The following is a 12,063-nucleotide window of genomic DNA, read 5'->3' as shown; positions in this document are numbered from 1 at the left end:
TATTCACTTCAATCATTGTAACATCGGAAAATTAAATTTTAGATGTTAATACTGAACCAAGACTATCAATTAAATATTAATAATTTATTCACAGATTTAAAAAAAAAAATCAAATATACAATACATGGTAACCAAATTCAATGTAGAAATTTCAAAAGGCAATAAATTTTCGATTCCCAATCAACTTTAGAAGTAAAAGTGGTTTTCAGTTTTATGTAACACATAATTAATCTTGGATGTGTTGGGATGTTAACAGAAACAACGACTAAAATTACTGAGCTTAGATGAATCAAAATCGATACTTGATGTATCTTAGCTTTTTAGTTTCTTTATTTTTTGGAACTAAAAAATGTGGATACTACGGAGGGCTCTCTGTAAATAAAGAAATAAATCTTTAAATAGGAATCCTGAATGTGCGACATCCCCAATTTACACATACAGAGGCGTGGTCGATAATCTGAAATTCAGTTACATGTATTAGTAATGAGTTTGAGAAAACAAGAAGTAGGTTCTTCCAAAAAACTTTATTAGACCAGCCATCCAAGTGAGACATCATGTGGTGAAATTAGGATTAGCATTCTGCATTTGGCGACGAAGTTCTCCTAGGAAATCCTGCTGTAACACACAAGAGGAAGAAGCACTTATAGATGCCTGCATAACCTGAAAGAGAACATGTCTGAAATGGTAAAGTGATTACCTGCTGAGGAGGTCTAAACTGCTGATGACTCCATACTGATGCCCCACTTGAATACATAACTGGCTTGTCTGAAATGGTAAAGTAGCACGAAAATTAAAAGCCAGGCTTCATGCCAAAAAGAACTTCTTAGACATACAGAACAAGCTCGAGTTTCATAGTCATCAAATACTATAAACAAAGTGGCAAGTGTTCATAACATGGGAAAAAGAAAATAATCTTTGATGATGGTTGGGCACTAACCAGATGAATCTTTGGGATTATTGTAGGATTGCATTGCAGCTGTCCAACCTGAAAACATAAATTTATGGCCAACAAAGATAATAGGCAATGTTAACCACGGATATGGACAAAACGTAATGGGCTTGTAAGTAAATGAACAAACTACAGCCTCACCCACCCATCACTTTTTCTTCGCAATCCAATAAACTTAATGTGTTGTGCAAAGCTGAATAATTAAAATGCTGAGGACAATAAAACCTCTAATGAAACAAAGGCATATAACCATGTAGGCAGAATTTAAATGGGAAAGATACATTCATAAAAAGTAAGAGAATATTGACATTGCTTTGGACATGATAATTGATTATAATTCGGCACAGAAACAGAGACTGAACGTTGACCAATGAATATTCTGTACAAAGGTAGTTACGTAATATATAGATTAATCCATATTTTCCTTATATCAATGTCACCACTATACAATTCTTCCAACAAGTCTGCAACAACAACAGAATCTTATCCTACCAAGTGAGGTTGATTATGTATAAGAACTCAAGCACTTGCCAAACCAACTCTTAAAAGTCAGTTGTTAAAAGGAGGAGAATCAAATACTTAAATATTTCACCTAACACCACATACTACTTGATGAGACACTTATGCACTCTATAATACCTAAGCCACTATCATAGCACCGAAAAACTGAGTTGGCAGCTGATACTCTATGAAACTTCAATGACTCTTTATGGTCAGTCCCTCTATAGGCAGCAGCATTTTTCAAGATACCAGCAACTAGCTTTGATACCAACTGATACAAACGGAAGCACTCGGGGCAGGGAACCAAACATTTAAATACCCCACCACCAAATATACCATACTACTTAATGGGGGACTTCGGCACCCGATAATACCCAAGTCTCTATCACATTATGATTGTGTTCACTTTCGCCATTAGTGCAAATGCCTCAGTACTCAACACTACATTCTGTAGTATACTTCATAGTGTACATCTATTTTGCACCCAACTGGACTTCTATATCAAGTTTTTCAACAGTATTTCATGTTCTACTTTTGTTCAATGCACACACATCTCTTCATTGATGACTCAAACCCAATTTTCATCCCATCAGTGCTTCTCATTTTGTTATGATTCTTAGAATCTAGAGAGGAGATGAAACTCGGGTGTTGCAAATAAGATTTTCTCAAGGCTATTCAATAGGTAAGTCGACTGAGTTGGGATTTAAAGATCCATTCAAGGTATTGGATGAAAGACAAGAATAATCACTCCCTTCAATATGTACCCCAAGGTTAGACAATTTGGATTGATGTGGAACTCGTTTAAATTTCAGATATGCACCAAATCACTAGGGAAACCCTTCCTTAAAAGTTGTTATGAACCTTCTTGTAATAAGATTGACTCATAGCCTCAGGCACAAAAAAATCTTTCTTGAAACCTATATTGAAATTAAGAAGCAAAGTCCTCCTTGACAAAGGTTCTCCTAGCCTAACACAAGTTTTTCTGAAAATAATTAATTAAGATAATATTCCAATTAGATTTTCCCTTTAAAAGCCAACAAAAAGATCTCTAACAATTACCCTAATAGATAAAACAAACAATAAAGAGATACCTACCAATTAAGATCACAACTACCAATTATGCAAACAAAAATAATAATGCTAAGGATAAAAAATCAAAAATCTTTATTTGTACATCTTATCAATATAAGGAAACAAAATAAGCTAAAGTTGTTCATGATTTATGGATCTAGATGCGGAAGAATCTTACTTGCAACCTATGATCAAAGTAGGGGAGCAAACGTATCCTTATCCTTGACTGAGGTACTCTAAACTAACAACTTTTTCTCAAAATAATTAGTGATAATATTCCAGTTTGGCAATCAACTTTTATTCTATGACTTCATCACTACGTTCCTATTGCTCCTGGATGGATGGTGATTGTGTGTGTAAAATCTTTTACTAGTTATCTATCATGCCATGAGTTTTTTATTTTTGGATTTTGTTTTATCATGACATGATCTGCTCAGTAAAAGGAAATTAAGAAACACAGTAGTACAATAGTAATAATGATAACACGACAAAAATGGTTCTCAACAAGGTATGAAATTTTATGACAGAATGAATGCCTTAAAGAGTAGAAGGGTGATAATTGGTCTGAGTACTATTGTATACAAGGTCTTGAATTCTCTTCTAATAACACTTCCTAGTTTTTGACAGACCTAAAGGCTCTGCCAACTCTCAGTTTTCTTACATACACAATATCCTCCTGACTCCCTCTATCATCTCTTTTTACATTCTTTCCCACTTCTGTTGGCCTAACTGCTACTACCAACCTTCCACTTTATTCGCTAACTGCTCCTGACTATAATTGCTCAACCTCCTTTTATTGAGGATGAGTCTGAAACAAATCAATGGAACACAAACTAGCAGTTATGGACTCCAACAGGAAAAGGTGAGGATAAACCATATTAGATAAAACTAAAAGGAGTTACTAATTTGCCATAATGATCGTTGAAACCATAATGATCCACTTGCCCAAAAAATCTGCAGTTACTAATTTTTGAAAGTGATCGTTATTTGCCATAGAAGAACAAACAGTAATGTTTCTAGTGAGATTATAAGGAAATCTAGAAAACATGAGTGAAAGAATACTTAAATTTCTCAATATATGCAAGTTCTTCAAGAAAAGTTTGGGATACACTTACGATCATTAAGAAGCTGGGAAGCTGCACTGCAACCACACCCTTCTAAAGCTATGAATCTTGAATAGTGATTTTCGTTAAGAAGATTACTGCTACCAGCATCTCCATGATCTGGAATGTGAACACTTCTTGAAGAAGCGACTTGATTCTTTTCTAACTCAGTCCCAACACTGTTTGTCCGATCAAGACGATCTGCATAGGTTAATTAAAACCAAACAGCTAGAAATTAGAAACAAACAAACTAAAATGGGGACTGACAGAAAATGTGCCAAAAGCTTTTGCCATTACTCAGTGTGAATTATGCAAATGAGATTAGTGGTGTGTTATTAAGGAAAGTCACTGAAACAAGTAATCTATTTTTCTTTCCTTAATTTTTGTTCTTGTCACTGTAAACAGTAAGTACCATAATTGAGAACATAGCACTAATATAAAAAAGTAAAGAAGTTTGGTAGCACCTAGAGTAAGTATACAGAGGTCCTCTCAACTTCAACAGCTTAACCATATATGTTTTGCAAACCAGATGGCTAAGGGTAACTCACAGTTATTCTCATGTGATATTTCTTTCTCCCATAATACACCTGAAGGCTGAAGACAATACTGGTTTCATTAGTCTGTTGTCAACAGGCTGGATCTGAGGGGAGGGGTGATTCAATTTATATTTGTCCTTTTAAAAAAATTCCTTTCTAACCTTTGGAGTTTTCATGATTTTTCATGACAATATTTTGTGTACAGAAGAAGATCTTAGTGTTCGAATTTATTTCATAAAGACTACAAAATTAAGATATATTAAGAAAGAGTTTAAAAGGAGTGAACAAGTCTTAAACCTGCTCTTTTTCTTTGTATAAACCCATAACTTCATGCATATGTAGGGCGAGCGCTAAGTTCATTATATTGCGTTGCCTTACTTATATTCAGTTCCTCACCCTGCAGTTTGTCCCAATTTCAAACCTTGTTGTTCAAAAACTTTGCCAAATTCTCTCCTGAGAATTCCGTTACCATATAACCAACAACCTATTCCATTTTTTATATATTCTTTTCACAGAATGGCGATGTGTGAGGGGTGAGTGGTGCATGTATTTGTGAAAGAAGTGCATGTTACACTTTCATGTGTTAAAAAATAAAGTTGAAACCACAGTATGGTATTTGAAATCAGGAAAAATCCCAAACTAGAAACACTGGATTTAACTTTTTTACCTCCCATTCTATAGCGAAAAGATAAACACTATAAGGGCAGTGATTGAACTATCGCAAATGAAATTTGCAACTAAACGTGACTTGTGCAACTAATTAGGAAGGGATCGACTTCAGAAGTAAAATAAGCACACACATTACTACTCATTAGGCGAAAAGGGACTGCACTTATTAGACATTACTAAATACCCATTTGGAATGACAGTGACAAATAAGACAAGGCATGCGATTGAGACATCTAAATGGAAATAAAAGGATCAATTGATTGGAAGAAAGATAGGAGTGAACTGACCAGATGATTTGCGCCTGTTGGCAGAACGGTTCCTGCAAAAGAAGGAATGGGAAATATTAGGAATTGAAAAGGGAAGTGCGTAACGTAATTAAAGTAATTGAAGTAATAATATAATAATAGAAAATACCTCTGGTTGGGAGGAGCATAGCGCTTGACGACTGGGGCGGATTCCGTCGCCGGAACAGCCTGAAGATTCTCCAGCATCTTTCTCTAACTGCTTCTACTACTTCCTCGTCTTCTACAGAAGACAGAGAGAGAGAAAGAGAAGAGTTGAATTAGAATTCAAAGAGAGAGAAAGCACATCCTCTTTTCCTTTTCCTTTTACCATAACCTTATATATCATTACTAATTCATAATTAAGATGTGGCTGGATCGGGTATTCGGGTCGATCCACACGAATCAACTCACTCCATCTAAGCGGTCTATCTACTCTGCCCCTGTATTTTAAAATTAGATCTTGCCACACTGAAATTTTTCCTACCTTTTTTAATCTTGTCACCTAATTTATAGAAAATATCTATAATAATATATAAAAGAGATTTTTCTGTGATCACATTTCAAAATATCAATTTTACTTTTTAAATATAATAATTTATTAAATTTTTAAAAATTGATCTTTATTATAAAATCAGTTATCTCTGTTTTTTCTCTTCTTCTTTATTTATCAATCTATAATAATATATAAAGAGGAATCTCCTTCTTGTGTCCATATTTCAAAATATCAATTTTACCCTTTAAATATAATAATTTATTAAATTTTTTAAAATTGATCGTTACTTTTACAACTTTCTTATAAAATCGGCTATCTTTGTTTCTTCTCTTCTTCTTTATTTATCAATGGTTATTCTTTAAGAAATACATACACACAAGCGCGATAGAGCATGTGTTTACGCTAGTTTAATTTAAGATTATATTTTATTTTAATTTTAGATTTCACTTTATTTTTAATAAATATAATTTTAATTTATATATTAACTTAATAACATTACAATATTATCACCTACTAATATAATATCACGTGTAACATCCCATTTAATTAATAAAGATAATCAAAGGAAGCATCACACTGAATAATATAGAAATGCAGTCCAGGAGTTTAAACCTTACTCCTTACAATATTCAAGGCACACCACGATGCCAAAACATAGAATACAAGAACCAGAGACTAACGGTAGATGATAGAGTATTAAAGAGTAAAGCAATACATGGGTCATAGCCCTAACGAAAAGCCCAAACAAAACATGATGTCCAACCCAAGCACACTATGCAGCGGAATCATCTCTTTCTGGTTGACCTCAAGTGCCTCTCGCATCTGCTCACATCAACAACTTAATGATCATCACAAAAAAGAAGAACCACATACAAGACAATCAAACAAACAAATAGGGTAAGCTAGAGTGTAAACCATAGCTCAAGCGGTCACATGCTATTACACAATCCAAGCAATACATATATCATCCAATTATGTTATGACTTCTCAAGCAATACACTAGACTCTGACTTGACTCATCCGGATACATATAATCTAGTTGGATTCAGCGGATGCTTGCACTTGTGGTTGATATCTCTGCTCATCCCCGAGCTGCTCACCCCCGAGATAAGTGTTACAAGTGTTACAATATTTCAATCCCCCACATACAAGGTTAGCCCTTAATGAGTTTCAGGCCTTCTGCTACTCTCACCACAAGAGTCAGTCCGCTCTTAAGTGAGACTAGCTGACTCCTTAGAGTGTCAGGATGCAACCTTACCAGACTATATAGATGGGACACCACCATGGACACCCACTAACAAGGGTCATGGAATTACGTCCCGATTAGTGAAGCACGACTCTGAAATCTCACCTAGAAATTTCAAAAAATTACGCACTGACCACAAACCAAACATATTCAAACAACCAAGTAATATTTATCATGCATGTATATATATTATGTCAACCTTTATAACCAACCCTCACTACCAACTCATCATTCTCAAACCATGGAACCAACCATACACGTAGCATATCCAAATCATGTTAAACTCATTCATCGCAAACTATAGATTTTCTCATTCATACCAAATTCATGACCACATATATAACCAACCATTCATGTATATTCTATACCAAGATCATGCCAAAATCATCATTCACCACCCATAAACCATCTTTACTCATGCATATTCACTCATCCCATGCTTTAACATAGCAATCCAACTTAACATCACATTATGCAAACGATTTTGGGATTTTAGAAATAAAACCGCAGCTTGTGTAAAGCTCAGAAAATTTTGATATTTATATTCAAATTAAATATGATTGAATCAAGAACCAAATGAAACAAGAACCAACTTAATTGAATAACTATAAAGAAGGTTGTACATCAAACAAGCAACAAAGGTCAATATTGTCAACAACCAGTGATCTTGTGATAAAAACGGCTCTCACTACAGAGCTCTTATTCAAGATCGGACCAGTCAAAATAAAAAACTATGTGTTAAGGATAAGCTGTTAAAATATCAGCTAGATCCAACGGTTAATGAAGTAGTAACTTTCATTTTACGAAAAGTGTGCAGTGTTGTCAACAACCAAACTACAGTGACTTTGCGGTAAAAACTGCTCTCACTACAGAGCTCCGATTAAAGATCCGACCGGTCAAAGTCAAGAATTTTGTGTTAAGGATCAACTGTTAAAATTTCAGCTCGATCCAACGGTTAACGCAGTAAGAATCTTCATTTTATGAAAAGTGTGCAATGCAGAAAAAGAGTAGCGCCACATCAATCAAACATACTCACACACCATACATTTTTATTCGACCAACAACATCATTCAAGCATTACATCCATACAAACAGACCAAAAAATCAGCAAAATAACTTTAAATACATAAACCCTAGCTTCTCTTACTTGGAAAAAAGCTAGCAGAATATCTCGACACCCAAGCAAGTGAGTACTACCGACCACGAAGCAAATTCACGATATGGAATGAAGAATGGGTTGAGTTAACACAAAGAAGGGTAAGACTCAAACCCTAGTAGAGCTTCTGTGGAGAGAAAAGGGAAGAGCGAGAGCGATTTTGGCAAGTGGGTGCAGAATGAGGGATCTTGACACCCTATGAGCAAGCCTTTAGGCCCAACTGATTAGGGACAACCCTTAAAAATAAGAGCACAAAATAATTGAGCCTTACATCACGCATATTTAAGAAATGCATATACAAACGTGATAGCACTTGTGTTTAAGCTAGTAATTGAATAAGAAAGTTGCTGAGCCGTTTTAAGTTGACTTTTATCCTAATTTCACACTTTTTATTTATTTATTTTAATTATATAAATTATCATGAAATTTATTTCATATTTAATATATTTTTCGTTAATATCAATTATATTCAAATAATATATATCAATTAAATATTTTTATATTTGAATATTTTTACTTTATTTATTATATATAATTTTACATATTTATAAATTTTGTTCTCAATAATAATTTTTAAATAATTGCTACCGATTATTTTTGTAAATTATTTTGCACAAAAACATTTTTTTTCACAAAAAAATTGTAAGTAATATTTGTGAATTTTATAGTTTTGTAGAAAATAATTATTCATAAATAAATTATTTGTGAATTAAAAATATTCGGAAAAACAGCAAATGAATGTTTTTTCTTGCAAAATTTTATGACAAATTTACAACAAAAATCTTATGAAATATGAAAATTGTAATAGTGTATCATACGTATAATTTTATCACTATAATAATATAAATAAATTTTATTTACTGTGATGTAACAATTTAAAGCAGTTGTTATGATTTTTTTTATTGTCATTCGACACGAAGTTCAAAAAATTAAAGATATATGTTAAAATTTTATTATTATTAGTTTAATATTTATTCTTTATGTAATTTTGATCGAGTGATGTATTCCTTAATTGTTATTATTATTAGTTTACAAAGATTAAAATATAATTATTTATTATATTTTTGAAAATTGACCGTTATTTTTATAAACTTTTTAATGTAATTGTTTATCTCTGTTTTTCTTTTGTTTTCTATTTATCAAAAGTTAATCTCTCATTTTTTTTATATATTTCACTCTATTTTTAACAAATATAATTTCATTTTATATATTAACTTAATAATATTATATTATCATCTCCTACTAATATAATATCATATATATTTAAAAAATATATATATACATACACAGTAACAACTATATGTACGTAGTATATATAAACTAAATTGAATGTATAATAAAATACCATAAAACCTCACATGTGTAGACAACCAAAAATTTTGCAATAAATAGTAACATAAATAACCAATCTTTTGAAAAATAAAGACTTCGACTGAAATAAAAATAATTAAGCCATATTACTAAATTTGAAGTGGAATAAAGTGTTAATGTGTTTCACATTATCTTAATATTTTTCTTTCAAATTTAATTGATGAAGGGATACTTTATTAGTTACATCAATGTTAAATTATCACTAGAGAGTAGTGACAATTATTTACTAAAAAATAAAAATAAATAAAGTTCATATTTATTTATATATTTTTTTGGTTTAAATTAAGAGTAAAAGATTGAAAGTTTAAAATTTGACTGATACACTTAAAAAGAGTGAACAGAGAAGAGGAACGAAACCTAGCGGGGGAAGAGAGAGATGGAGGAAGGAGAAGATGGAAGCGAGAAGCAGAAGCAGAACGCAAGCGCCACGCGACCATCTCTGAAATCCGATTCTCCGTTCAACAATTATCATTTATGGAAACAAAAGGTCAGCTTTTCCTGATTCCCCTTTTCAAGTTTCATTCCAAACACGGCTAAGCGAGAGATGTTGGGTGCGATTGGCAGTTCAGAGAGAACTGCTACAAAAGGGTGCGAGAAGACCGAACACGCTTACTCTGGAAATTCAGATGCAATGAACAGCAACGGGATGATACTCTGAAGTGTGCATTGGAGGATATTGTATCCGATGAATTCCACAAAATGAAACGCAGGGATGAGGTGTTATGGGAGTATGAAGGTCCTCCTCTCACCACTTGCCCGGATCAATATGAAGAAATACTCTTAGAAATGCAAAGGATCTTTTATGAAGACCTCAAATCCCAACCACAAGGTAAGCAACTCGCTCTCAATTATATGCAATTCATATCCATTTATGTGTGTGTGAATGATTGTGCCTGATGAGTAGATGGAAAAAGAAGAAAATGGTGGAAAAGGAAAGGAGCATGTGCTTGTAGGTCTACTTTGCTATTCAAATTGCGTTACTTACACCTGTTTTTAATATAATAAGGTCATGTTACCTCTCTCTCTGCAGAGTTGGAAAGCGATGTTGAAATTTGGGAACATAAAGTTGATGAGTACCTGGCTCGTGCGGTTTATGAGCATATGCAGCTAAACGAAGACGAGGTACAGGATTTAAAACATGACAGTTTCCCAAGTTATCTTCTAATTGGATATTGGCATCTCTCGATAACAGAACTCTTAGATTTTGATTCTGCATCTATCCCTTTCTTCAGTCATTGCTACACAAACATGTTATTTTTGCTGCCAATATCTGCATCTGTATCTGTAACATAAACCAAAATTTGAGTATCCTTATCCTATGGTCATTTCTGTGCTCTGGCTTCTCAGATCACATCATAATCAGTGACATTTTCACGTTGCCGCTGGGTTCAGAAAAAAGATGTACTTATTTGTAGTGTTTTCTTGCTATTTTCGAAGCAACCTTAAATTTGTTTTCCTTTAATTGGAATTAAGTCTCTGATTTGATTATGAAAATTGGTAATAGGCATATGGAAAAGAGATTTGGTGTCCCATTTGTAAGCAAGGAGAGCTAAAAGATAGTCACAATCTTATATATTGTACTCGTTGTGAACTTCAACTAAACAAAGCCAGTGAGGTACTTATATTTGCTACTTCAGTGCTATGTTTTCTATTATTTTTCTGGCCATGGAATAGAACATCAACGATTCTTTAATTTTACTGAGATCCCATAGCTCCTTTGTTAAGTATACTAGTCATTTAGAAAGCTCAATGATTTTTTATTTATTTTTAATTGTTAACAAGATATAAAGAGGAAATTAATAACCTCTAAACATTGGCTAATGGTAAATGTAGGTACTGAAAGCATATAGATAGCAAGTTCCTTCATTTGTTTGATGTAACATCCAAGCAAAAAGCATGTCACAGTCTAACATCTCATCTTTTGCAGAGGAGAATCGTTTGTTTACTGTGAGTGTTGAGCTACACAGCCGTGATAAAATATTGGGATATTTGAGGATACTTGGTCTTTGGGATTTCGAAAGAAGTATAATATTTTGTAATTGTCTCAATTTTTCTTTATTGAATATGGTAGTCGTATCTGCATGAAGATATAGGCTATAAGCTAAACTACATCTGCTCTTACACTTTGGCTTTATTCAGACACTTAACATCATCTTTTTTCTTTTGAGATCCAGCTTACTTTGGACTTTTTGCGAGATCGGCTGGCTGAAGTCCACACGGAGCATCTTGACAGAGGCTGCAGATTGAAACCCAAATTTTGTATGAAGACAAAATTTAATTTAACTGCATTGTACATTTCATGTGAAGGTTGCGATACATTAGAGGTTGTGATATAAATATCAGAGGCTCAAAATATATCAGAGAATTCTTTTATCTTTCATCTTGTTTGATTTCTAATGTGCATAAGCAAGGGTAGTAGTGCGCTAGTAGAAAAAGAAAATGCTGAGCGTAGAACTTGAAAGTACACAAAGTGAAACTATCTGCATTAAATATTTGTAAAAAAAAAAAACAACGGAATACAATTCACCTTAAAAAATTGTTCCGGTAGACATAAAGTGCTCTGATTGTGGCCTTTCTGAACAATTCTCCGATTAATACAACAGCTAATTATTTTCAAATCGCTGCCATTTAGTAGGAAAATAAGCAAATTTGCCCGAAGTTTGCAATAAACATTCAACCTAACG

At 33.2% G+C, this 12,063-nt stretch overlaps 2 protein-coding genes across 8 annotated transcripts; one reads left to right on the top strand and one right to left on the bottom strand.

Moving 5' to 3' along the window:
• Window positions 1-373: 373 nt before the first annotated feature.
• LOC114164112 lies at window positions 374-5,443 on the bottom strand. 2 transcript variants are annotated; one of them, XM_028048639.1, is made up of 6 exons: window positions 5,244-5,443; window positions 5,117-5,148; window positions 3,637-3,825; window positions 938-985; window positions 698-765; window positions 374-615 (listed from the first exon to the last, which is right to left on the bottom strand). In XM_028048639.1, the coding sequence occupies exons 1-6, from the start codon at window positions 5,318-5,320 to the stop codon at window positions 553-555; spliced, it is 477 nt and encodes a 158-aa protein (XP_027904440.1). In that variant the 5' UTR covers window positions 5,321-5,443; the 3' UTR covers window positions 374-552. The 2 variants fall into 2 exon arrangements, with proteins under 2 accessions (XP_027904440.1, XP_027904441.1); XM_028048640.1 differs by having other exon boundaries at window positions 374-612.
• Window positions 5,444-9,683: 4,240 nt separating this feature from the next.
• LOC114163082 (RPA-interacting protein B) lies at window positions 9,684-11,759 on the top strand. Of its 6 annotated transcripts, none has more exons than XR_003599358.1 (6): window positions 9,684-9,866; window positions 9,944-10,208; window positions 10,410-10,501; window positions 10,884-10,994; window positions 11,307-11,402; window positions 11,554-11,703. XR_003599358.1 is itself a non-coding variant. In XM_028047157.1 (6 exons), the coding sequence occupies exons 1-6, from the start codon at window positions 9,756-9,758 to the stop codon at window positions 11,624-11,626; spliced, it is 672 nt and encodes a 223-aa protein (XP_027902958.1). In that variant the 5' UTR covers window positions 9,684-9,755; the 3' UTR covers window positions 11,627-11,737. The 6 variants fall into 6 exon arrangements, 4 of the variants coding, with proteins under 4 accessions (XP_027902958.1, XP_027902957.1, XP_027902960.1 ...); XR_003599359.1 differs by having other exon boundaries at window positions 11,307-11,414; window positions 11,554-11,629; XM_028047157.1 differs by having other exon boundaries at window positions 11,307-11,326; window positions 11,554-11,737.
• Window positions 11,760-12,063: the final 304 nt, after the last annotated feature.

The sequence above is a fragment of the Vigna unguiculata genome, chromosome 9 (assembly GCF_004118075.2).
Source record: "Vigna unguiculata cultivar IT97K-499-35 chromosome 9, ASM411807v1, whole genome shotgun sequence".
NCBI lineage: Eukaryota > Viridiplantae > Streptophyta > Magnoliopsida > Fabales > Fabaceae > Vigna > Vigna unguiculata.
Note: the sequence above shows the minus strand (reverse complement) of the source record. Positions and strands in the feature narration are given on the sequence as shown.